The sequence below is a fragment of the Fringilla coelebs genome, assembly GCF_963513975.1.
Source record: "Fringilla coelebs genome assembly, chromosome: 3".
Taxonomy (NCBI): Eukaryota; Metazoa; Chordata; class Aves; order Passeriformes; family Fringillidae; genus Fringilla; species Fringilla coelebs.
Window position 1 is genome coordinate 99,461,516 of NC_140030.1, and position 27,353 is coordinate 99,488,868.

Below are 27,353 nucleotides of genomic sequence, written 5' to 3' on the forward strand. Positions count from 1 at the left end.
GCAGCACACGGAGCACAGGCAGGAAGACATGCACACACCTGCACACGGGCACACACCTGCAGAGAGACACACACCTGCACACAGGCATACACACCTGCACATGGGCACACACACCTGCACACCGACACACACACCTGCACATGGGCACACACATCTGCACACGGGCACACACCTGCACACTGGCACACACCTGCACACGGGCACACACACCTGCACACCGACACACACACCTGCACATGGGCACACACATCTGCACACGGGCACACACCTGCACACTGGCACACACCTGCACACGGGCACACACACCTGCACACCGACACACACACCTGCACATGGGCACACACATCTGCACACGGGCACACACCTGCACACTGGCACACACCTGCACACGGGCACACACACCTGCACACGGGCACACACACCTGCACACTGGCACACACCTGCACACAGGCACACACACCTGCACATGGGCACACACCTGCACACCGACACACACCTGCACACGGGCACACACACCTGCACACGGACGCACACACCTGCACACCGACACACACCTGAACATGGACACACACCTGCACACGGACGCACGCACCTGCACAGAGACACACACCTGCACACAGACACACAGCCGCACACGGGCACACGAGCTGTGCTCAGCGCAGCGCGGGGGAACGGGACTACAACTCCCGCCATGCCCCGAGGGCGGGAAGGGGGCGTGGTCCAACTCGGCCCCGCCCCGCCGGTGTGGCGCGCGGTGAGGCGGGGCGGGGGGGCGGCGCGCGGCAGTCGGTGTGAGGGCGGCGGAGCCGGCGGCGTCCATCAGCATCGGCTTCTGCTCCCCGGCCGCTTCTCGGCAGCTGCTCCCGCTGCTCCCCTCCTGTGGCTCGCAGCACCGGCCCGCCGGAGCCCTGCCGGTCGGAGGTGAGCGCTCTGAGGCTTCTCCCCTTGTCGCCCAGTCGGAACTATCGCCTTCCGCGGTGCCGTGAGGAGGCTGAGGCTGCCCCTTCCCCCCTCTCCCGGCCTGCCGGCGTGGGGTGCCTCTTCTGCCCGTTTCCTTCCTCCCCGCGGTGAGTATCGCGCCTGTCGCGACGCAGCCCCATCCGCACGCCGCTGTCGAAGGGGTGGGGGGCCTCCCCTCCTGCCTTCCTCGGGCTCCTTCCTCCCCTCCCGCCGCCCTGCGCGCTTTGTACTGCGCCTCGCAGGGCTCCCTTGTTGTGGTTGTTTCTAAAATAATTCTCCGTTCTTTTTTTTTTTCCCCACCCGGGTTTGGGAAGTTTTTTGTCTTCTTTTATTTTATTATGTCTTTTTTTTTTTTGTCTTTTTTTTTTTTTTTTGTTTAATCTTTTTTTTGTTTCCCACCCACCCGGAGTTGGCCCCGCTCTGGGGCTGAATGTGCTGGGGAAGCTCTTTGTCATGGAGCGGCTGCCGAGCCGTCTGCCCTCGGGAAAAACATCACTTAAAAAAAAAAAATAGGAAAAAAAAAGTCACTCTATACTTGAACACCAGGGTTCTGTCGAATTCGGGGGTAGATGGGGTTTTTTTTTGCGGCGGTGGTGGAATATGTGTATTTTTTGGGGCTAAGAACGAGTTCTCCCCCCCGCCTCCCCCGCCAAGTCCATTGATCGTAGGCTCCCGTGCCGGAGCGCGGAATGGGAGCAGCACGCAGGCGGGTGACAACAAAACAAAGGGGGATTTTTTTTGGCTGTTGTTAACCTGAAAGATCTTTCTGGGAAAGCTTGCTTCTTTTTGTTTGGATTTTTTTTTTTTAATCCCTAGCTCTTCCAAATTTGATGATGTTTTACTCTGGAAAAATCTAGCTGGGCGGTGGGTAAGTTGTGTCTTTAATTTAAGATCCTTGGGGGAATTGTAGGGTTTCTCTCCCATCTCCTCAGCCTTGGCTCTTTTGTGAGCAGCCCGCCGTCCAGCGCAACTTGTGTCCGGTTTTTCTTTTCACTCTTTATTTTTACCTAGTTAAATAATATGTTTTCAGGACGATCTAGTACGAGGGGGACATTTCTGCCTGCAACAGCTGTAGAGGATATATTCAAAAGGCAGGGGAGAGAAGGAGCAGTTGTGTTTTTAGCTGAATAATTTTCCTCTGATAAAGGGTATATTTTAAAGCGTTTTTATACCGGAAGCATTTTTCTTGCCCCAAGCCCCCTTGTTTTTGTTTTAACTGCCACCTCGAAAACTGCAGCTACTTCACCTCTGCAAAATGCAGCTTCTGGAATACATGGGAGCAAAAAGCAGTCTGGCTGTAATGCTGGTGCTTCTGGCCTTACAGGCCACCCCTTTTTGGTAATTTTTCTGGGACTCCTCTGCCTTGAAAAAACAGTACTTGATAAGGAAAATTACAAAGCCTTTCAGCTAGCTAAAAGCTGGCGCTCCTACATCTGAAGGACGATAGGTTTTTTTTTTTTTTTTCATTTTGAACGCGTATGGGAGGCGGGGGAGACCCGGGGAAAAAAAAAAGGCTGTTTCCGGTTTCTGTTCAGCAGCGTTTCGAATTTTTTTTCCCACAAAGAAGCAGCCAGATGACCTGTTGATGATACATCTTCAGTTGCTTTTTTGTTCCAGAAGGCGCCTGTAGGTTGGTGGAGATGGACAGGCTGCCCACATCTTCGTTTGCATGTGTTGTTGTGTGGTCTGTGTGGCTTTGTAATGTTTTAGGCCGACAATTTTGGCGTGAGTAATGTGGAGCTAAAGTTCAGACGTCTGCCCAGGACATTTCCCCCTTTCCTCTCCACCACAGTCCTTGCCCCCATGAAAAAGCATGGTTTGTTGAAAATTGAGCATTGGTAGTTGGAAAATTAGGCTCTCTTGGTTCTTTGCAAGAGAAGTGTCCTAACTCTTTGAAGTCGTGTGAATGGCCTGGCAGGAAGCTTTAGGAATGCATTTTGGTTGTATGTAGGTTGCTGCTGGGTACCTTAAGCTTCAACATCTCCTATTTCAAATGAATTAAACATGTAGGAGCACCTACTGTTACGCTGAGTAAAGTCGTGTGTAACGTGTGCCTCATGAATGTTTCCATTCTTACTAAACACTGGAATGTATTTCTCAACACAGCAGGTCACCATGCTAGTGTTCATCTTAGAAATTAACATTTTGAGTAGCTACTAGTGTAATTTCAGTTAAAGAAGAATTTAATATGCTAGCTTTGCTTTAACCATTTTGTATTTTGGAGGCAATATTGGTTTCTATTAAGAAACCAGGCATGGAAAACAGGATCCTTTCACTTCAGCATTTATAGCTAGTGGCTGAGTTTGTAGTTATAAAATAGAGGATCATGTGCTTGGAGCCAGTGGTGTTTAAAACTCTTACTCATCTGTAAGGAGCTAATTACAAGTATTTTTTGATATAAAATGTCTTTTCAGACAGGAACTCTGAAATACAGGAAAGTGGAAAACCCAAAGCTGTTTGTAGATGCTAGTCCATGCCCTGAGCTAAAAAAGGGAGAATGAGGGTGTTTCATAAGAAATCAGTCACCTTTAAGTGCAGACTTGTAAGAGAAATTGCACAGCTGATTAGCAATTCCTGCTGGATGCCAGTAATTTGCCGTACTTGTTGCTGGCTGGTCACTGTGCTCCATGCTGGTTAGATTGTAAAAGTTTTGACTGAACATCAGGATGAAAAAGTCCAGCTCCTTTGCCTCGCAGACATTCATTCCTTAATCTCCACGTTCAGAAGCGTGCTGACAAACTGTCAGAGGAAGTGACAGCAAAGACATGGCATAGGAAGTAGGTCGAGCGCCGCTGAACGCCGCTGAGTTTCAGTGGAAAAAAAGTGATCATGCTTCCATCTGATCTTGTTTCTGTTTCCTTTCAATCTACCACTTAGCAGGATGCACCAGGAAGTGTCACACTGCTACTGTAGTTCCCCAGTTCTGCTGAAATTAATATTGCATCTCCAGTCAGGCCTAGTTCGTCTACCTGGGTGAAAAGATTCATGGCAAAGAAGTCAAATAGCAATTTTGTTATGAAAAATCGTGTCAGGCAAAACTTTAGTGGCTCTGTGCCTCTCAGGAGGTGGTGGGCAGGTCGTAGGATGCATTTCCCTGTCCCTGTGCTGCTGTAGGCTCTCCAATGGTTGCTTGGGGATGGGCTGGGGCAATAGAGTACCATCATGGCATGTTTTTTGTGGCCTTAACATTTTGTAATGGCAGTTAGTAGGTACAAGTGATCGTGTTTCTTCTTTAAAATGTTTGAATGTGTGTATTCAAAAGCCTGCCTTTCAAGTTAAAAAAGATGGAAGCTCTTTATCCTGCTAGAAATCCTCCTGAAACTTTAAAAAAAAAAAGCAAGCTCTACTTGTTTCTGCCTTCTGCTAAAAGCACTAAAAACTCTTTGACAATAACTTGATTTGCAGAAAAATTACGCTCTTGCACACTATGAGTATGTTCTTTTACAAATATCCTGTATTTTTATTGGTTTGAAAAGAAGCTTTCTCAGGTAGGCCGAGGTTCTTGAGCGCTTTGCACAAGTGCGTGCACAACTTTTGGGGCTATCTAGGTGAGCCCTATGGCATGGCCTTCTTTCGCTGACCCATGTGACATGATTTGGAGCACCAAATGTTCCTAGCTGCTCAAAGTGACCTTTCTGGAATAACCCTGTAGTGATGAGTGATTGTGAAATAGTTGATTCAAACTACAGGCTTTGCAGGAAAAAGCTGGTGTCCTCTGCTGGCACCCTGTGCTGGAGGTAGGTGCTCATCAGTACCAGTCCTGCTCCAGCAATGACTCCAGGCTGGTGTGTGAGCTGGCATTTGGGGACGTGGGCTCAAGTGTGAACGAGTCAGCAGCTTGTTTGGTTGAGGCTGAATGCAGTGCCTGGGTGGGAGTGTTTGGTTAAGGATTGATGGTATCCTCTGGAGCCTGCCATGCAGGAGCACGGCTCAGTTCAGGAACAGGTAATAAAAGTTAATCTGCTGACCTTGGTTTTAATCCATGCTGCTGGATTTAATCACAGTGACTTGAATGGCACCCATGGTACTTATGTAAATGCTGAATTTTGGGCTTGAATCTCATACTCGAGAGCAGAGTGGACTAAACCTTGCAGTGAATTTCTGGCTGTGGCTTCAGGATTGGGAGTATCCTATAATTTTACTCTTCTAATTAAAGCTATATTGCAGTTTTTAGATTACAAGCGGTCAAAACCTCTTACTCTGGTCCAGTAATTATATTCCTGTCAGGAAGACGATTTGTTCAAGTCACACTCACTTTCCTTGTTCACCTGTATATGTTGTAGAAGACTTGGGATATGTGTCAATGCTGGCTCAGAATGCTCTTGGTCTGCCTTGATGTTGGCTAGACAGCCATGCCAACCAGATGTTTTTCTGTGCTAGCCTTGTTTGTAGAAGTTAATTGCATAAATGTGTTTTTAGAAGGGAGAAAAGCATTCCTTGTGAGAAGTTTTTTTTAATACTAGTACAGAGATATTTGGGGCAGGGAGATGCTAGTCTGGCTACATCAGGTGTGTGTATATGTGTGAACAACAAGGAGGGTCTTGAAAGGCTATGGTTAAAAAAGCCCAAACCAGAAATGATCTCTGGAATTTTTTTTTTTTTTTTGTTATTATTAAGGGTGGTTGTTAATATGAATAGCTACTAGATAATATTTTGTGGATTTATTGAGGTTTTGTGTGACTGGGATATATGAATGTCTAGGTATTTGCAGGTTATGGGTTTGGAGTAAATTAGTAAAGAAGGATTCTCTGGGGGATAGTTTGTTGGAGTTAGCACTTGAAGATACAAAACCAAAAAAAATACCCCAAAGCAACCAAAACCCAGAAAAAATATTAAAGCACAAATCTCTGCCTAGCCAGAATTTTCTTTTAAGTAGACCACCATCAATGGGTCTTTTGCTTCCATTGCAAATTGATTAATCTGTCTGGATGTACTTAGCTGCTTGTATTTCAGGCTTGTAATGTTTCTGTAACTATATAACCCTTTGGGTTTTATTATAAATACTTGAAAATACTCTTTTCTGATCTGGGGTACCTCTTTTCCTTACTTTATGGACAAGGTAGGGAATAGAATTTGAATTTGAGAGCACTGATTTGGTTTTTGTTGAGAAGACTGTTGAGATTTGACATTGGTGGAGCTCAAGGCCTGCAAGAATTTGTGAAGGCATAGTGAGAAGAAACTTGGTGATGTGATTTGTTCATCTCACACTGTCCTGCTTGTCTCTTCAGTGTTTCTGCTTAATTATCTGAATTATGCAGTGAGCAACTGCAAAGTTGCAGCTGTTGGGTTAGTTTGTCCCTGCCAGCTTATCCCCATGGATGGTAACCCCTTGATCTGGGCCAAAACCACTAATGGCTTCATTGTTCTTTAGGTCAGGGCGGTTCAAACTGGCATCTCTGGGTTAGGTCTAGCTTGAAACATTTCACTCAGCTGGTCATCTTTGCCCAGGAATTTATCAGTGATGTCTGGAACAGCTTGCAAAGCACCTGGGTAGAACTGTAGGCTTTAGGAAAGGCAGCTCCTGTGCCTGTGCAGCCTGCACAGAGGGCCCCCTTAAACATCACATCCTTTGGGACGCTCTAAGGCGAGGTTTAACTAGTCACAAAGTTAGCCTTGGGGTTCCATATGTTTGTAGTTCCTTTCCTTGTGTCAAGACCATGCCTTTCCAAAATGCCCACTTTCTCTATTTCCAGATCCTTCTGCTTTTAATAGTCTAGCAGTATTAAACAGTAAGGACTTGATTTTTAAAATCATACAAGTTTGGGTACTGCATCTGTATTTTCTTTGTCCTAAGACATATTGTTCATGTTAATGATAAAAGTGGTCCCTGAAGAATTTCTGGTAAGAAATCTCAAGGCTCCTCTTCTCTTTAAGTGTTAATATGTATACTGAGATTTTTGTCTCATGCTACCTTGATATCCTTTCCACTTATCTGAAGCAGTTGTAGTTCCATGCAATATTTTTACGAGAATAATTATTGTCTTAATCATGATTTAACACAAGCTTCAACAGGGAAAATAAGCAATGATCCTTATGTCAGATCATGGAGCTGAACTGTTTATTTGGTATGAGGTTGGGGTAAAAATGCACAATTCATTATATATGGAGGCTTACTAGAAGTAATTTACTTACTTATAAAGAACTTGTTGCTCATTTTGATTTTTTTAATGCACCTCTTGGGATTAACTGCTGTATTCTGAAAATGTCAGTTCTGTCATTTCCCACTAATTTTTTTTCTTAGTTTGGTTTGGTTTACTTTTTTCCTGAGCCACTTTAAATACTCTGAGGAGTCCTCAGTGTGGAAGAAAATAAATGCAGGTAGATATTTGAGTTGCTGTGTTTAGATTGCTGCTGTACTTTAAGGTTAGCAGAAGATGACTTTAAACTTCTGTGCTGCAGTGCAAGAGAATAATGTGGCTTTGGCCCTTACTAATATTGGAGGTAGAGTATGTGCTCCCTCTTGGATTTGGATCTGACTCCTTTTTGCTGGGTAACTGCCATCTTATGAATTTAGGAACATGCTGCAAAATCTTCTGATAGAAGTTCTTCCTTGTGTTGGAAACCAGAGTAGTTGACTTAATATTTGAGAAGCCAGAGTTATGGACTGTTTAGTCAATATTGCTATTTTCATCTTCATGATCAAGCTTTCATGGTAATTAGGTTTCAGATTTAGGATGCTGCTTTCAGAAGTCCACAAAAAACTGTATCATGCCCACAAGTGGCATGAGCACGCTGTATGTGCAGTTGAATAGTTACAAGGGGAGAAGATAATAGTCCAGCTGTGAAACAAGTCATTGTGGTAACAGCTAATTTCAGCACCCACAAATTGTTAGGGTATTTATTTAATGTACTTTCAATAAAGAGCTGGGAGACAACCAGCTTGCATGGCCTGAAACTTAGAGACAGTCAGTTAAAAACTGCTTTTTAACAGGGCAAAGGTGTGGCAGTTCTTCAGTAGGTAGTGCAGAGAACCAGAAGCCCCAAAAGCAGACACCTAATGTTTCATTTGTGCTTTTTCTCATGTGATAATGTTGAGGCAGACTTGGGATGGTAGTGCTGACACTTCAGATAAACACTGCTTCCTACTCTAATCTGCTGTCCTTGTGTCTCTTAAAGTTAAAAGATTGCGTTTTAATATGCATACATATATAGATAGATAGATATACATATCATATATATTTATAACTGCACTTCGTACCCTGGGATTAGCAGACCAAGCCTTAGACAAATTACATTGTAATGCATATTAGTCTGAAGACAGATGATCACACCCTTGTGCTTAGGTGACTTTCATGGTCAAGTCATCATCTCTTGATTCCTGTGGTAGGTGGATCCATCATACTGGATCTTTGTTTTTGTTTTTCTTTAATAATAAGGTAATTGCTATGCTGCTGGTAGCCCACATCAATTGTTTTAGTGTTTATTAGGTGCTGCATTTGGTGGATGTGAAATATCATTCTAGTTGAGCTTTCCCTTTTGGTGCAGTGTGAGCTGTTGCCTGTTGGGTGAAGTTTCTGTAAACTGCTCAAGGTTGTTCCTGCAGTGTACCATGGTGAGAGAAACAGCTTGGTGGGTTTTTTTCTCTTGTCTATTTTGAAAGAAGTGATGTATTACTGTATTAAGGCTGTCAGCCACCTGCTGAAGTTGAGGAACTCAACTTGATCATGCAGGCAAATAAATGCACAAATAGTTTTTATTTTTATCCATTTTTTTTCTTGCACGTGTGCACGTTTATGCAGTCAGTATTTTAGCTTTGTCAGAGGGTTTCTGAGCAGCAGATGTGAACATAGAGTAGGTTCTTGTACCTCTCACTGCTGGCTGAGAAAGGTCAGGGTGCTCTAGTAGAAAGTGTGGGCTTATAAACCATTTGTGACTTAGATACAGCAACTACTTTTGAATTCCTGTGTCAATATATTTGGGCTGTTTAATTTTTTCCTCACTGAAATAAGCATTCATATATCACTCTTCTGGGATGTGCATAGACAGCAAGAGGAACCTCTGCCTCAAGAGGAGAAGTGTTACAAAAATTTTTGTTGCCTTTCTCTTACTCCCCCAACTTTGGGGAGGGACTCATTCAAGTTGCCAAGTATAAACAGGAGCAGAAAGAGGAGCCTGATCCAAAAGGTGTGGGAAGAGTTAATGCTTACGTTAAAGCCAAGAGAGATCAGTCATAGGGAGGAGTGAACATTATCATGTTAATGATGATGGGTCCGGTGTCTTTCAGTCTCTTGAGTCTTTCAGTTTCCACAATAGCAAGTATTGTAGACATTCTGCTATTATTTTAGAGCTGTTAATGAGGAGGAGTAAAAGTCAGATTTATCTGGCTGCTTTATATAGTTCATAACCTCAATCACCAAGGAATAACAGCTTTAAAGATTCAGACAGTGCTTGGCTATCATGTAGAGTGAGACGGCATGAGAAGTTTCTTGACTCACTTCGGGCTGGTGTCAAGTGTAGCTTTGCCTATTTCTTCTCTTGCTGCTCCAGTTTCCCAAGGCAGGACTGCAGCTGAGACATAACAAAGCTGGAATTGTGCTCCGCCTTCCTGTTCAGTTAGGAAAGAGCACAGGACACAGGAGTAGCAGGGAGAGGAACCTGTGTGCTGAGATGGTGCAGGATGTCTCCAAAGCCCCAGATGGATGTTAGGCTTGTCTCTTGCTTTTTGTCCTTATTTTAAGAAAGATAAGGAACTCACAGGTGTGTTGATTCTTAATTTGTTAATGTTTGGAGTCTGCTACAGAAATGCAAGTAATTATTCAGCTACTAATCAAACCTTGCTCTGCTTTGATGCATGTAAACTAATGAAGTACCTGCAAATGGGAAGGTGGGTGAAAAAAATGATAGTGAAGCCTGAGTTCCGTCAGTTCAGGCTTCCCATTTTTCTTCTGCTTTCACTGTGTCAGATGTTTAGAAGTGTCAACATGACTGAGGACCAGGCAGAAAGCTTACATGAGGCACAAACCTGATGCTGAGCAGGAAAGCACAGCGTTTTGGAATGCAGGGAGGTCTAACATCTGTTTGTAACCTTTTGTCACAAGTGGAAGGGATTATAGAATGACAAATAGTGATTCTTTGCCAGTGGGCATGGGTTCCATTCAGCATTGCACAAAGCATGCCAATTAGATTTAATACAAATGTTCCTCCAGAAAGATCACCTTGATTTAATTTTTTTTCAGATGCATAAAGTGAAATGAACTGAGGCTCTCTGTTCTTTAAAGACTAAGTACTGTATTTCTAGCTCTTGGCAGACATTGTCCACAAGTACTTCATGTTCCATTGGGCTTATGCCAAATTTAATGTACCGTGTGTACTGAAAGCATCAAAACCAGACTTACTTTAATTTTAGATTTTACAGTTACTGTTATTGATTTTTCTTAGAGCTGTTCCATCCAATCTGCTATCATCTTAATTTTTTTTTCCCTGCAGGAATTTGGGGAAGAACCATGACAGTCTTTGTTTGTGTGGCCAGGGACTGTTCATGTCAGTGAGAGCTGTAGATCAGACATCTTTGCAGTGGCCAGACTCTCCATTTGTAAAAGCTAATTCAGCACACTGTGTTATTTGTGAGCTCTTTCCTTCAATACTGACTGATGTGTTGTGACTGAGGACAGTGTTAAAAGCAGAGCCTGTCAACCGTCTTTCAAGAAACTTCATTTTAATAAAATCCTGAGACAGGAAGCTGAACATACCAAAAATTGTGAACTTAGGTTTTTCAGCACTTCCATGCTGTATGAATAGAAAGAAGCCTGACAAAAAGACCTTGGACTCTGAAGAGACAAAAAAGGATGAGGTGGGGGAGAGAAGCAGAGCACAAGTAGGAATTGTGGTAGGTAGACAAAGAGAGGAAGGAAATAACTGAGGGAAAGAATAGGATAAAGTGCAAAACTTCCAACCAGTATGGGCTGGAGGATTTGTAATGCTACAGTCCTTAGGTCTGCCTATCCCTGCCTGACAGCTGTGTCTGCTGGCCTCAAATTTTGGCTGTTCATCTTTTTATTTTCAACCCTCAAGGCCAAGTAGCTATGCATAAGCATGGCTTCTGGCCAGGTGGCTCATAGCACTCAGAGTGGAACAGGATTCCCCTCCATTGTGTTGATGTGGAGCAGCATGGCATTTGGTGAAGCCTGGGTTTTCCCTTTCACTCCTCCTGCTGAGGCTGCTTTTATTAAGTGGCAGTCTGGTCTGGTTTCTGCTTTGCAACTTTAACAACTCTAGCAGAAGGTAAAGTTGCTCAGTGCTTCAGAGACCTACATCTGAGTGCGGAGTCTCTCTTGATAGAGAGAGACTTAAAATCGCAATGTGTTCTACACTCCCTGTTAATAATAATCCTTGTAGTTAAAGTATGTGGGAATTCCAAGTTAGTTTATATTGTAAGCTTAACCATGGCAGTTGGTGGTTTTTCTTAGACCTCACTCTTATGCTGAAGTACTAAGCCTGGTTTTGAGTCGGGTGTCTAGTTCGCAGCCATAGTTTATATTTCAGACTTCATCTCAGAGATGCTGATTAATCTTTGGGAATGTTACTTAAGCTTTGACAATCTTCAGATATTATCTCACAATTTTCAGAGACTGTATTTTGTGACCTACACCTGTCTTCTCATTCCACTCCCAACAATGTACTGGAGTCTCTATTGGGGGCTGTTCAGTTTCTGCAGGTTATCTTTGCCAGACAGTGTCAGAAGATGCTTTCCCATCATGCAACCAAGTCACCAATTAAGAAGAATTGTTGGTAGAAGAGTTTTTCAACTGGACCATAACCTGTGTTATCATTGGTGTATCCCAGGTTTTATTGTAGCAACTGATTATGGAGGTACCTTGCATTAATATAAGCAGACAAAATACTCCCATAGGAAGAAAATAAATGTACAGGAAATGACTAAGCCTTGATGAAGACAGAATTATGGATTGTTCCAAGTGTGTTTTTGTAACTGAGACAGAATTTTAATTTTTTTTGTTTGTTGCTGTTAATGTGCTTGTTTTCAAGCTTAATTTTACAACATCTTTCATATAAGCTTAGTTTTAACTCCATATTCATGCTAATAAGATTATTGCTGTACTAAGTGGTCTTTTACTGATGAATATAGCTTCTGCTACTTTAAAGAACAAAAGTTGGATTGAAGAATGAGTATACAGAAAACAGTTAGCTGTAGTTAAAAATGGGAGTAAATTTTCCTTGTTTTTCAAGATTTAACATAGCTTTTGAATATTGCTCAGAAGTAAATTCTTATTTCCTGTTTTCTCACTACTATTTAGTCCATGCATTTAAAAATACACAATTTTACTATTTTTCTGGAAATGAACACATTCATATGGAAGGTGGTCCTAACTCTTGGCTCCTGGCATCTGTTCAGGTGCACTCATTGCTGAGCAAATCCAGTTGAGAAACAGTTTGGAGGGTGGGTCTGTGGAAATCATGGTTGTGCAGAACCTTGTGCCATGTAGCTGTTGGGCCACAGGCAGGCCTGCTGCTTTTGCAGGCAGCAGTGCTTTGTGCCACCTTAAAATTGTTTAACTGCAGAATGTGTTCCTGTTATACATTAGCAACTAAGTTCAGGCATTCCTGCAGTCATGGAAGTAGGTGATAAATAACAGCTCTGTAATGCAGGGCTTCTGTCTTTGCATGCAAAGCTCATGCTTCTGTGCTAGTGGCCAGGTTTGTCAACGAAGAGAAGAATTTGGAAGGGAGCTCTGGAGTTTATCTGGTTCAACTCCCCTTACTCTAATAGTTTGAAGTTAAAACCAGCCCTTTCATCCCTTTATTTTGCATGGTTTTAAATAACACACAGCCAGGTTGTCTGCTGACAGCACTTGTCTAATGCTTACCTGCAACTGACAGTCTTCTGTAAATGTAAAACTATGACTTATCCCATATAATACCAGAACATATTCTTAAATTTCAGTAAATTCTGAGTGTACCTACTGGCAACTGATTTCCCTCAATAATGTTGAAGAACTGAGCATTTGAGTTGCTTTGCACTAGGAGTGCTGACTGGAGAGGAGGGTGTACACTGTGTTCAAAGACATGTTTATTCCAGGAGACACTGAGCCAGCCTCTAGGAAACCATTCTTTACAGTGGCCGTGAGTGACAGGTGGATCTCCTACCTGTGCCTCTGCCAGCTGACAGTTCTCAATTGCTGAAGTGGATGGGGCTTAACCATATGGTCTCACTCTGGCTTTCTCTCGCAGTGTTGAAAATCGTTGTCCTGTCTGCACTAGCAGCTAACTGAGCTCAGCTCATTGCTGACAGCCACCATCATCAACAGGTCCCTTTCCCTCTGCACGTGAGGCTTTTGATTATGTATCGTAAATCCAAGTGGAAGCGCGGGTACAATCTCGAGGGGCTTGGACACGGTGAGTTTGCATCTGCACAGTTGTTCTACAAGAACAAACTTCTTTTCTTGAACATGAACTTCTTTTCAAATTTTTCGTCTAGAGAATTTGGTAACTACTTCTAGAGTTCCTTTCAAGTAGAGCTTTTATTTCCCTCTGGGAGATTTTGATTGAGATAAGCTGCTAAAAGTACAAATGTAGAACAATACAAACTACTTCTATTGTCTTACTGTAACTATCTGTAAAGGTATTTGTCCTCTAATCACTATATTTTTTTAAAAGAAGTGGAAGAGAATGCTTTAAGTAGTTCATTGGATGATATCTCTCTACAGCAACCATAGCTTTTATAAAATGCAGATTATTAGTGACATGCCTTCTAAACTGTGCCAAATATACATTCTCATGCCCTAATCTTGGATTTCTACCTAAGGTTATTTCCAGAGGCTCTGATACAATATTTAGTGCCCGATGAGAGTGATGCCTTCTCCATCTCATCTCCCTGGACTGTGCACACACATAGCTCCCCCTCCCCAGATCTGAGCTACGCAGTCCTTGGCCTGTCTTTACTCCAGATCTGCTGACCAGAGCTTTTCCATGAGCTGAGTTTTCTCACTAACTCAAGAGAAAAAAATTATTTGTGGGAGTTTCCTTAGAGGTTCAGGGAGCTGTGCCTTAAGTTTTGTTATTAGACTGACTGTATATCCTTCTGATGTGGTAGGCTTAAAATGGTTGCATTGCTTTCTGTAGCTTTGCCTGTGAATGTATCTGTGCCTTGTTCTTTTTCCTTGGCCCTCTGGTTTGAGGACAACTGCTGCTGCCTTTTCTCAGTACTGCTTGACCCAAAGTAATAATGTGTTGTGAGAACATCAACTTTACCTTGCTTAGACCAGTTTGCAAGTGGAGTTAATGTTAGTGAAATTGAGAGTACAAAGGCTGTGATTAATAGTGAGAGGACTTCTGGCATATAACTTTGAAAATGTTTATAGTTTTATTTTACATCTCAGGGGATTGGAGCAAATAGGCATGAGATGCTAATCATAATAATGTTTTTCATGATCAAAGCTATCAGTACTTCAATGGCTGCTATTTCTGTTTCAACTGCCAAAGTCCTGAAACTAATTATGAACAGTCAGTATTGGTGGTTAACAGCCTGAAACATTTTAGGTATGGGAAATACCACTTCATTATTCAACATGAGTTTGCTGACTTGAATTCATGCTGCATATTTATTTTAGTTCCTGATCAGCCCTATTTCACTGTGCCTCTTGATTTTCTGTCAAGTTTCTATCGTGAGTGAATTCTTAGTCCAAAATTCCTCAACTCTGTCAGTATGTTTCAAAGGGAAGCTCAAGAGGTCATGCAGTATGGTATAGACCTTTAAAAGTAATGTAGGTGTTACAGCTTTGTTTTAAAAACTTGAGTCTCCTTGGAAAATGCATTAGGAAGAAGTTTATATCTAATGAAACGTGATGGTCAAGTTTGCGTTCAAGTACTTGTACATAGGCCAAAAACACTTGGAAAAACTCTAGGAAGAGCTGTGAAACAGGGTTGAAGCTGGTGGCTTCAGAAGCTGGAGGGCACCTGGCGTTTATGTGCTTCATGTCTTCAGAGAAAAAGTACACAAATACTGTACCTGACACTGAATATTGTCTCTGATGGCAGTGTAGTTATTTTGAAGGTCTGGGGCTTATCCAGAATCAGAGTGGTGAATTAAATTACATGTCCAGCCAAGATTTGCTCTAGTACAGTCTTGCATAGGTAGGCTGATAGTGATCTTGCTTATGCTGCTGAATTCAGTTGCCTTCAATGCAGCTGAATCCTTACTTAGCTGCATAATTGGCCTCAGGTATCAGGTTTGGTGAAGCGACGTGGTAGATGATGAAAAACAGAATATGGGCTTCAATTTCTTAATTTCTTTTTCTTACTTAGCATGCCTTTTCTAGGGTTTTTTTTAGGGTTTTTTTTGGAACAGTATGCTTAGAAACAAAGTCAGTCAGTACAATTGATCATCTGCTAATCAGATGAGCTACAAATCTCAGTTTATTTTTGTGAAACATTAGAAAAGTTTAATATAATAATAAAAAGAGAGAGAGACAACTAAGTCTTCTGCTTTGGTTCTATGACAGGCAATAATCCTTCCTTGCTGACCAGTACCTTAGCTGTTCCAGCCATGGCATGATGTAGTTTTATTTTTTAACAATGGCTTTATTTAGATTATCCTTTTAACTAATGGTTTTGGCACGCTTTAAAAAGACACTTAAGGAAGAGTATCTTATTGCAGAATTTCAATTTGGGATAAACTTACAGGCTGCAAGTATTTTTACTTTTTAAAATTTAATTAGAGAATCTTCATTTGTGACAGTAAAAACCGTCTTTGGAGCAGGTTGAGTTTGCAGGCATTTACCTGAAAGGCTGAAGTTCTGTCAAAGGATTCGGTCTTCTGTACGCTGGAACTGGCTTAGATTACTCTGTGCATTTGTGGTTGAACAGAGATTTCATGTTGCTTTCAATTAAGAAGAAAGCTTTTCTTATGATCTTTGATTTCAGTTGGCTGCCACTTCTCTGGGAGTTTTGACTATAATATTTCAATGCCCCTTTGTGTTAGGCCTTCTGTTATCTCTGCTTACCTTTTGTATACTGGACTTTTTTTTTTTTTCCAGTAAAGGTAAATCTTGCTGCTTCACTGTATCCAATCATAGTGGTATTGTTTTGGGGGTGAGAATTGCAGCCTTTCTTTTTCTTATACAATTGTTATGGTTTAGGTAGACTTCTGTATTAAACGTTAAGGAATAAGCAACATGCTGTCTTTGGGAAACAAAGACATTAAATAAATGTATTAATGAAATAATAAGTAAGTAACGTGTGAGGATTTTCATATTGCTGAATCAGAGAGGATGACTGGAAGAGACAGGACTAGCTGTGAAAAGAAATCCAGTAATTCTTTAACTCACACCACTTCATATTAGGCTCAGTCCTCTTTTTAAAAAGAAGGACCTAGAACAAGTAAAACGTCTAGTTAGTCCTGCAGCCTGGCTTTGGCAAATCCTAGTACAGCAAATGTGAGGATGCTTAGTTGTAAGTTTTAATAGCAGAAGCAGTAAAATTCAGGTCTCTGTCACAAAACTGGGACCGTGCAGTTGTTCCCAAAAGTGGTGTTTTGCTCCGTGGGCACCAAGCTCTAGCTCACAGTTCTTGTTGGGCAGGTTTCAGGGCTGAAACTTTGTGTCAACAGCTACCAGTCTGCATTTTGCCCATAACATTTACATCACTCTTTTGAGTAAATGAAAAAAGTGTATCTTATTTCTGATATGGGAGAGCTACTATAACTGTTAGATTTTAAGTTTAGGCCACAAATTGGTTTTTAAGTGAAGACTTTTATAGAAAATAGGTTTTTTGTGCTTACCTGTTTTTATTGGTTTTGGGTTTTTAAATTTTTTTTCTGCAATTTAAATTAACTGCCTCCCTTCTAACAAGGAGAAAAAGCCCCAGCTTGGAAGTGATTACTAAAATAAAAATACTTCACCTCAGAAACTAATAAAATTATTGGAGATTATGTACTCCTCATGTTGGTTTTGTAACATTGTATGGTGTTGATAACATGTCAGTGGCTGACCTTGCATCTTTTTGTCCTAGCAGTCATGTTTGCACGCAAGGAAAACTATTATAAAATTGAGGAGAGCAAGCTTCTGACAGTGCTCTAGTTATTTGTATGGTTCAAGGTTTATTTTGGGGACATTTAATCCATACACTTTCATCAGTGAAATGCTAAAATTGCAGAATGACTTTAGTGTTTTAAAAAGTTGAGGTACAACAGTGGCTGCTAAGCCAGAGAAAGTGTTTTCTTTCCTTTATGTTGAGAGAATATCTGTTCTACAGCTGGGGTTGATGTTGGTGGAGTGAGACTGAGCATGCTTGAAAATTTGTTCTGACACTAAGTTGCATTGAGGCAACACAAGGTGAGTGCTAAAGGCAGCTCTAATGATCAGCCTGACAAACTTGTTTTCATCAAAACTCACCTGACACTTCATAAAGTCATGCTGGGTGTCTAGTGTTGAATTGGCTTCAATGACTTTGCCATATTTGACATTTTTAGGGTTTTTTAGTATTTCTGTTGAATAGTTAATTACATAGATGATATTCCTTAAATGTTTGAGGGGGTTTTTGGTTGTTTTGTTTTACTTTGAATTGGCATTGGTCGAGACCCTTGAATGTATCAGACATCTCTGACGAATGTGGGTAGTGTCTATTTGTGTTAAGGTTGCCCATGACAGTTCATTACCTCTGAGCCTTCTGCTCTACAAAGGGATGGCAGGAGGCATCACTAAGCACAAGAGTAACAGATGACAAACCTCTATTAATAGGTGTGAACGAGGCACCGCTGAGCTGTGAGTAGCGATTACCAATTTGAAACAATTTTCACAAACAATATCAGTCCAGACAGGGCCAATCTACCCCGAAAAGCTTGCGAAGATCACTTCTGAAGAGCCAGATTTCTTGGAATTAATGGGTCTGCACTGAACGGCTGAATGAAAGGGGCAAGTGAAATGGCTCCTCCAGACTAGACTGTTACTGTTAACTTTGCTGTGCTAGAAAAACAGAGCCTAAGGTTTCCATGGAAGATACCCACACAGGCAGTGTATGGGTTAAAGTGGAGGCTTCTCTTAATCTCTTTCCCAAGGTTCCAAAAGGAAGAAATCTGTACTATATTAACCAGTCAGTGTGGTTAATAAATAAGTGGTGCTATAAATCATGTGAAATTTATTTCCAAACTTTTTAAAGTACTGTGTTCTGAATAGTCTGGTACTGTTCAAAAATCACTTGGTTGTGGTGCTGTCAAAACTTCTGGGTTTTGTAGCTCTTTGCACTTTTCATGTATTTCCCCAACAATGTTTCCCATTTCCTCAATGGAAAAATTCTTCTTTGAGAGAAAACAAGTAATTCTTTGCACAAAGCCTGCTTCTCAAGGCACACAGGTACAAAGTGCAGAGCAGAGGTCATTACTAGAAGTGAGTTTGCAAGAAGATACTTCTGCATGTCAGAAAAATGCCTGAAAGAGAAAGAAATGTAGATTTTATTTCATGCTTGTGTTAGTTCAAATCTAGCTCCATCTTTAACTGTTCAACCTTTTTTTTTTTGCTTTGGAGGCTTCTCCAGGTAGCTTTGAAATATGAGCTGGTAAGTACAGAGAGCCAGAGTCCTGACCAACATAGAACTTTAAGCATGGGTTTTTGTTTAGTGTTTTGGGGGTGTTTTTGTTTTTGGTTTTGTTTTTTTCAGAAGAAATTGTTCAGCTGTTTTGCTTGAACATTTTATGTCAAATAAATAAACTATCATTAGTTGATAAGAAGTATGCTGAACTTGTGTTCTCAAACCTCAGTTTTAAGAGTCTTAGTTTCTAGGCCAAATTTTGAAGGTTTATATTCACACAAAATTCTGCTGTGAAATTCTTTTGGATCAAGGAAGAACATTTTTTGTCTTCAGGAACATTTTCTTTGCTGGTAGAATTACAGAGTCAACGTGTTGCCTTGCTAATTTAATTGCATTAGAGTTTGCAGTGTGACATAGCATCCTTGAAAATGCTGGGGCAGTCCATGAAACTACAGCTGAACTTTTTAACACTGCCATACAATGGATGCATCACTTTGGCAGTTGCTGGAAAAATGTTCTGCCACAGTGCCTGTCACTCTCTCTGTAGTCAACCAATCTAAAATTACTTTTGTCTTCATCTGCTAAATTTTGTCTGACATATGCTGAGTAGACAAGAAGCAATACAGATTTCAAATGCCTGGCTCTTTTGAAGGCTCTTTTGAAAACAGACTACTCTCTTAGTACCAAAATGCCTTTGCTTATCTTTTATGACCCACACTCTTGGGAATATTTCTTTTTCCACTTGTAACTGAAGGCTGTACTAACTTAAAGTTCCCATATTGAGCTAGATACCTTCCTGTCTGTAAAAGTAACGTTTTTCCTTGGACATAGAAAATTGAAAGTTTGAAACTAGTGATAACCTTGAAAACCTGCAGCTGTAACTTAAATGTGAAACATAATGATTTCCTTAGCTGTTAATTAAAACCTGACCATATGGTCAGACCAAAGTCTCTTGGGTCCCTATGGAAATAGTACATCTCCATCTCCGTGGTTGAGGTATTTTCTCCTGGGCTTTTTTTGCTGGGAATATATTTGGCACAATAATACCAAACATTGCAAGTGACAGGAGCAAAGAGTAGCTACGAGTTCTCCCTTGTATCTCTAAAGAAAAAACTGTATTTCTGTCTCAGCCAAGGAGTAGAATTTAGGGATGGCATCTCTAGCACTGAACTGTTACTATTTGGGAATGACCTTTTTTTTGTTAGGCGTTAGTGCCTGCATAGAGGTAAAGTGCAACTGCCTGTTTATTTTTATAAGCAATAAACCTCTTAACCAAATTGGATTAGAAGTGTAGGAAGTAAAGTATTGTGCCTGTATATGCTAAATCATGCATTGCCTATGAGATTAGAAAGGAAAGAAAAAGATCTGATCAGCTGGTGTGGAATTTTTTTTCACTGAGCAGTAACAAACTGTGAACAGGCAGGAGGTCCAACACCAGAAGGTATTGGAACTGTACTGTTTGAATTCCTGGCTGAAGGAGGTGATGCACATGAGAACTAAAGTGTGCAAAAAGTTCGTTTTGTGTTTATGTATAAATGCAAGTTGTATTAACATAAAACTTGGTTCACCTTAGTTTTTAAGGGGCAGCTTTTAATGTATCAGGACATATTTCATTATTTCTCCATTAGAAACCTATTGCATGTGACGAGTAATCAGTTCTTGTTCCCTTGGGTTACTGCCTAAAGTAACATTTGTTCTGTACCTGAACTTATAAAACAGTATTTTAAGTATTCCTAAAAAGATGTCCTTGACAGTCAAAAGTACAGGAAAGAGAGGTGCTGAACCCCGTGTGTTTGTACAGAGCTCTGACATCTCCTAGCAGGCCGCTGTGCAAACCTGACCCTTGGCTTGCAGAGAGGAGGCAGCCCTCTGACAGCTCTCCAGAGGAATATAGGTCATATGCTTTCATGTGCAAATGCTGGAGGTGATATGTTTAGAAAGGACCAAGTTTTGTACCTTGTGTAAAGACTGTCTAAAGTTTGAAGTGAGGGGAAAGAATATAATAAGATAGCTATGTTTAATAGCAGTGATTTGAGAAGTATTCAGGTGTGAACTACGGACTTGGGACGCTGTCGTGCAGGAGTGAGGGGAGCTGTTTTGAAGTTCTCCAGCCCTTTTTTTACCAGAATCGCAGAGGGACTACAGTCAAAATTGTGGGTGTCAAGAGTTTAGTAAGCATGGTTAGGAATTTAGGATAAAGCAGAGGGCTGTTGGATAGATTGAACTTTTGGCTTCATGATCTCTTTGAGGGTAAATATATTTGCCTTCTTGGAAGAGACCCATTTGTGTCATGTGGAAGTTGATTAGAAACTGTACTGAATAGTTTTAAACTTTATCCCTCTTAACATAATTTTTCTCTAGCATGTGAGTGTGGGGAGACAGCCAGTTATAGCTGAATTTCTATAACTGAATACTTTTCCTATCTTTTTTTGCTAATCTGAATGAATAATCTAACATTAAATGTTTTTCATCACTGAGATAAAGATGTTTTTCAGAACTGAAAGTTTACTACATCTAGCAGCTGTCTTAGAATTCTCTGTACAAGTCCATGGTCAAATGATCTGGCTTTGTGGGAATGAAAAATTTCAGGTAATGCAGGTTCAGCTAGTTCTACTATAACCTTAAAGGCTTTGCAAGTACGAAAATCGTGTCTTGGAAATGAATTCAAATTGGGCCTCTCTTTTTATATTTAGGGGAAACCATAATACCTGAAGCTCAGTGAATCTGTGTTCTGATGCTGAAAGTTTGCTGAACAACATCTAAAAAATTCTTTAAAGAAGTGCTTGCACCTAGCCAAGATTAATTGAACCAGAAATGATCCTAGAGAACTTAAAAGAAATCTTTTACAATTGCTTTTTCCAAGTACCTGGGAAATTAAAGTTGCTGTCTTGGAAAGAAGCCTGGTGCAGCTACATCTGTATGGCTCTGACTTGGCAAATGACTTGCATCAGTTTGACCCTTTTGGAAACAAATGTGCTTTCTTCAGAATGAGGCTTTGCCTATCATTCTTTCAGTCTTGAATTTTTAGGAATTCAGCACATCTGACACTTGAAGCCAGGTGAAGAACCATCTGTCCTGGCTTCAGTTGGGATAGAGTTAATTTTCATAGCAGCTGGTACAGTGCTGTGTTTTGTGTTTAGGATGAGAGTTTTAATGCACTGATGTTTTGCTGAGCAGTGCTTACTGTGAATCAAGGACTTTACAGGTTTCTATGTTCTGCCAGCCAGGAGCTGCACAAGAAGCTGGGAGGGAGCATGGCCAAGACAGGTGACCCAAACTGACCAAAGGGATTCCTGGTAGTGGACATCATGCCAAGTATTATAAACTGGGAGAGTTGGCTGGGAGGGGCTGGCTGCTGCTCATGGATGATCTGGGCATCAGTCAGTGGGGTGGTAAGCAATTGTGCATCCCTTTCTTGGGTTTCCTTTCTTTCTCCATTCATGTTGTCTCCCTTTTCCTTACTATGTTTTGTTTTACTTTATTTCAAGTACTTAATTGTTGTTATTGCAACCCTTTTTTACCTTTTTTTCCCTGACTCCCCTGCCTTTCTCACGAGCCAGGGGAGGTGTGAGCAAACTCCATGGTACTTGGTGACTGGCTGGGGTTGGTTAAACCACAAGATTGTTTTAAGAGCAGCTTAATCCCCAGATGTCTTACTTGGGCAACAGTTGCTGTGTTGAATTGCTCATTGGGACCCATTTCTCTTGTGGAGGACTTCTCTGGTGTAGTTGAGGAACAGGCTCACAGGTGTAAGGGTGGAACAGGACTTCATAAGAAATGGTCATTACATTTGTCTGATGGCAAAGTGTGACTCCTGTGATGAGAAATGCCTCTGTGCAGTGTGATGACTTGTTGCCACTCTGTAACTAGGCTACTTCAGTCTTATGCTTCAGTCACAAATTGCTCCACAGTTGCTTAAGGATCACCATCGCTGGATGAGCAACATTTTAGAGTTGGTAAATCTGTTTGAAGGAGACTTTGTTGTGCCTTAAGAATTCAAGATTCTATTTAGATCTTTTGCTCAGCTGTCCTGCAATTCTAATTAACCTCTCCTACCCCTTGCAGAAGTGGTCAGTGTAGAAGAGTTCATAGAGTATCATCTACCCTTCATGTCACAGAAACTTGAGATGCAGAAAAGGGTTCTTATCTGGAAACTGTAGCTATAACAATGGACCTTTGTTTTCCTGGCCCCTGTAAGAACTTTCTTACTTCTTGCCATAAGCCACCACACAGTAGTGCAGGGGATTAGGTCATTTCCTTCCCTTCTCCTCTTCCTGCAGATTATTTGATTAGCATTTCTATTGTATACTCTAAATAGCATGTTCTTGGCTTCAGGCTGGTCTCCCCCTCTATAATCTCTTTAAAACACTGTAGTATGACTTTTTATTAGCAGCATGACATGGGAACTCCTTGCACAGAGATTACATGTGACGTAACACAATAAAAGATTAATGAGGCTGGTAAGTCAGTAATCTTCCTTTCTTTCTTCTTCCCTCATGCACCTGAGATTAGTCTTCTGGGAACCCCCTAACAGTGCTAATGCCTTAGAATACATGAAATATTTTTCTTATTTGGATATCATTGGCTTTGATCAGAATTCAGCCCCGGACTTCATGGGAAACTGAGTTCAGGTTGTGTATAGTGTATGTTCAACATTCAGCACTGACTGTACAAATATACCTCCCCTGTGGGATCATTACATGTCCTGCTCCTCCACCAGGTGTTTTGCTCCCTTTTCTCAGTGTTTCCTTCAGTCTCTGTTTTAATATAGCCTGTGTGCAGTAATTTCAAGCTCTTATGCTGCATGGACTTTTTAGTCCACTCCTTGTCTGTTTTGTTGAATAAAATTATCAACAGATTGTTCAGAACATCAGTCTTGAAAGGTAGTAGTAATATAATGATAAGGTTAACTCCAGCATGAAGAGTTTGCCCTCCAGGCTTCTTGCTGGTCTGGACACTAGAGGCCGTAATGTTGCCCGTTGCCCCTATCTGTAAGGCTGTCTTTTTAGCTGGAACAGCTAGAAATGCGTTCCTCTCCAGAGCTCATGTTGAATGTCATGTGAAATCACGTAATTGTATCAAACTGTACAGCATCTGTTTGTGAGTCAGATAGAAGAACATGACGATAGAGCCCTTTATTTCTTTAACAGCTTCAAAGAAAGAACCTCCCCTGCAGTTCAGCATCGCTTCATGAAATTAGCAGTGATATCTTGGGCTACAGATTGCATTGTTTTAGTCTGGCATGGTATCTTTGCTCCAGGAGAAATCAGCTTGCCTAGCGGCAGCATACCAAAAGCATTTCATTCCAGTCCTCAAGGCATGGCGTAGTTCTTGTGATTCTGTGAAAAATCATTAAACCCTCCTCATCATAAAAGTGAGGGGCACTGCTGACACAAGAACAGCTGAGTAGAGCATGGCTGTGTGTAAACACAGGCAGGGAGACAAAGTGGTTCAAACTCTGTTGGGTGAGATTCAGAGGCAGCCACATAGAAGTGTGCCTAGGGGCAAAATAAAGCCTCAAAAAACCTGGATTAAGAGGGAATGTGATTAGCTATAAAAAGGACATTGTGTGGTGGTGTCTGATTGCTCCAGAGGGTCACTAATATGAAGGCAGGTAGGGATTGTTATCTGCAGGAGGCTGGTTGGGGTGGCAGAAAGCAAATCCACCTGCAGCTGCTTCTTAGGTGGCTGCAGCATAAAATAATCTAAAAGCTTATTAACCTGAATGCTGAACAGCTCTGCATCTGTAAAATAAAGAATGTCTGGGAATAAAGGAGTTCTAGAAGCAAATTAGTCTTCAAGTTCTGCTTTTCAGGTTGTTTTGAAACGGTACAAGTCCAGTTTTACAACTTGTGTGAGAAAAGTAATGCAGCCTAGAAGTGGTCATACAAATGTAACTAATCACTGTGGTTAAATACCTGAATACAGAGCACCTTTTGTACTCTTGGTGCCATATCTGTGTGTTAAGTGATACTTAGGCAGTCCTGATGTGGTTTTCTTTTTTTTTTTTTTTTTTTTTTTCCTTTTAAAACAAAATCACAAAAGCAACCCTTAGCCCTGATTAAAACAGCGTTCAAGCTGCCAACTTTGTATAGGCTGGGACAAAACAGAAAATACTTGAAACTGATGGGGGAGGTGGGGTGGTGTGACTCCTCCACCCCAGTAAAAATTGCCATTTTAAGGATCTACACATTACCAGTGAAAAAGGTGGGTTTGTGTGCCAGTGCCACGAGGCTACTGATTTTTGGCAGGGAGGACGATTCCCTTAGAACCTAAATCTCAGGATCACCCTTGATGAGTCTCTTGTGTTTCTGTTGAGATGGATGCAGAAGGTCTCTATCCCCTCACTGTTATAATGGGATTACAGAATAAATGCACAAACATATAAGCAAAATTATTTGGGTTGAAATAGTTGGAGATTTGTGTGTGGTTTTGGTTTTTCCCCTAGCCCCTTGCCAGTTTAGTAATCTGATAGCTGTGATAATGACCATACCATTTCAGAGCAGTGTTCAGTCCTGTGGCTTTTTTGTCAACCAGAAGTGTGGAAACGAGGGAGCACCTGTACATCATTGTTTCTCCAGGCCCTTTCCAGTGTTCAGCAGCTGTGGCTCAAGCACTTCTGTGGAGCAAGGTGATATCTTTGTACCTAGTAATCTATGGTAGGAGGAAAAAAGTATCTTTGAGCCTATGTATAGTTTTATTATCCAGAATAACCTATGATATTCTGCAGCTAAATTTCTGTGTAGGAGACAAGATCCTGTAACAGGACAGCTGCATTGTATTACTTAGGGGAAAGTTTGCTGTGGAGTACAGGTTGAGAAGAGAGAAAACACAGATGCATTCACCTTGTTCTCAGCAGTAAAGCCGACTTCTGTGGAGCTGCAATGTATGTTGTGTTATGGCATTATGAACAGGAAAGCTGTTTGGAGAGTTCTTAGGCTTGAGTGTTACCCAATGGCTATACCGTAAGGTGAACTGGGGAACAGTTCTGTTAAAAAAATAACAGAGCAGATAAACCAACTTTAAAACATTGACAGATCAGTCCATAAAATTGTTTTTAAAAGATTGAGGTCGCAAGACAAGGAGGGAGCAGCAGAAACAGGAGCAGCAACAGTCACATGTACAACATGGAGATGTGAAATGTCAGGCTCTATCTACATTGCTTGAGCCAGGGTAACCATCTAGCCCTTCTTCACCCACTACAGCTGTGATGTAAAATTTGATGTAAAGGTTAAGCTGCTGTGTCATATTGTGATTGCAGCAGCCTCACAGCATTTGCATGATCAATTCCACGAGGTAACTTGGAAGCTGTGGTAACTTGATCACCACTTTATGGCTCAGACATTTAAATTATCCCACCCACTGGCTTGATGCAGTGATTTTGGTGTTGGTGGAATGAGAAATGAGCTCATAACCTGGTCTGGCACATGCAGATTTGCCTTTCTAAATGTGCATCCTACAGGATTGAGCTGTTTTAGAATCATTGGCCGTGACAGTCCTGTACACACAGGTGGCATCTGCAGATGTGTCATCTGTCCAGTCCTACAGTATTAGTGAAAACAGAGATAGCAATGCCTGAAGAGTTTCTGCTGGTATAATTCTCAGTGTATTAAGAAATTACTCTTTGTGTGGGAGGTGAGGAAAGCTAGCTGGGCTAATAAATTATGGTAAAAAAAAAAAGTATAGCATGCATGGGTACAGTTATGTAAGAGAAGGAAATAAATCAGTGTTTCTCTGAGAACCTCATCCGCAGAGCTGCCAGGCAATTGGGCTGCAGTATTGTTCTCAACACACCCTCTGCTTCCTTTTTTCCTTTTTGGGGCCAGGGATGGATGAATTGATGGAGCAGGAGCAGGATGCCGGTTCTGCCTCCAGCCAATGCTGTGTGGTGCCGTGGTGTTTACCCAGCTTACGCAAGGCAGAGCCGGCCCCTCTTGAAGGCAGGAGGTGCTTCCCACGGCTGAAGTAAAAGCACACAGAGCAGTCACTCAGTCTGGCAGTTGCTGGGGGTTTAAAGGAGTTGGTGGATTTCGGCTGATTTTAAACAAGATCGGAGGGTTGGGTTTTTTCTTCTCCACCGTGTAGGAATACTGCAAGGACGCAAATATCTCGGTAAGTGCTCTGCATGCCGTCACTTTTCCCTTCTAGTGTGGTATTGTTTCAGTCTCTCTTCTAAAAGTCTCCTCAGTTGCAGTGGTTTTCAGTGATGCGATGGAAAGGAAATCTGAGAGCAGGCACTGTGACTGCAGGCTCCCCTTCCACCTCAGAGAGGCAGAGATGTTCAAAGTGCACAGCATAGTACGTGCTGTTTGATCATAAGAAGTGTCAGTCACTTCTCATTTTTAGGATGTAGAGCAAGGTGCCTTAAAACTGCTATTACCTAACAAAATTGTACCAAGGGCAATTTCTCATGGAGCTGTTGAGTATTTCTGTTGTCTAAACTGAGAAAAAGGCTTTAAATGTAACTGTAACTCCTATTTTTGGAAGATGATAGAGATGCTATGTGAAAAGGTTTTAGTGTAATACAAACAGCTATTTAGCAGATACTTTGGTACATGAGCTGCCTTACCAGGAAGTCAGAAGCTCATAAAAAGCAAAACTGTAATGTTCGGGCATGTAGAACAAGAAGTCATTGTGGTTTTTTGCAAGCCCAGGCTCCTCAGCCTTATATTCCAGTACAGGTGCATCAGACAGTAGATTTTCCTGGATTTGAAAAGCTCTATTGCTTTGTGTAAGAATAAGATGCCTCTGCTTTGGTCTAAACTTTCAGGAAGTTTTACTCTTGTGGCTGCCTCTAAGTGAAAGTTGGGACTGCCTTTTTTTTTCCTTAAGGTAATACTGTGTAATAAAGTCTGAAGCACTGGAGAAGGAGAATGTTAAAGGTTTCTAACGGTAGAGTTCTCTGCAGCAGAACT

At 41.5% G+C, this 27,353-nt stretch overlaps 1 protein-coding gene across 3 annotated transcripts in view; it reads left to right on the plus strand.

Moving 5' to 3' along the window:
* Positions 1-801: 801 nt before the first annotated feature.
* Positions 802-27,353, plus strand: part of PELI1 (pellino E3 ubiquitin protein ligase 1) — a 43,128-nt gene continuing 16,576 nt past the window's right edge. The window contains exon 1 of one of the 3 annotated variants that reach the window (XM_084203197.1): positions 802-1,067. Coding sequence is in view for 1 of the 3 variants with exons in the window: in XM_084203196.1 (XP_084059322.1) it covers positions 13,257-13,311 (55 nt within the window). In the remaining 2 variants the exon portion in view is untranslated. Of the gene's footprint in view, positions 1,068-13,172; positions 13,312-27,353 lie in introns of those variants that run through there. The other 2 variants (XM_084203198.1, XM_084203196.1) reach the window with 2 other exon arrangements.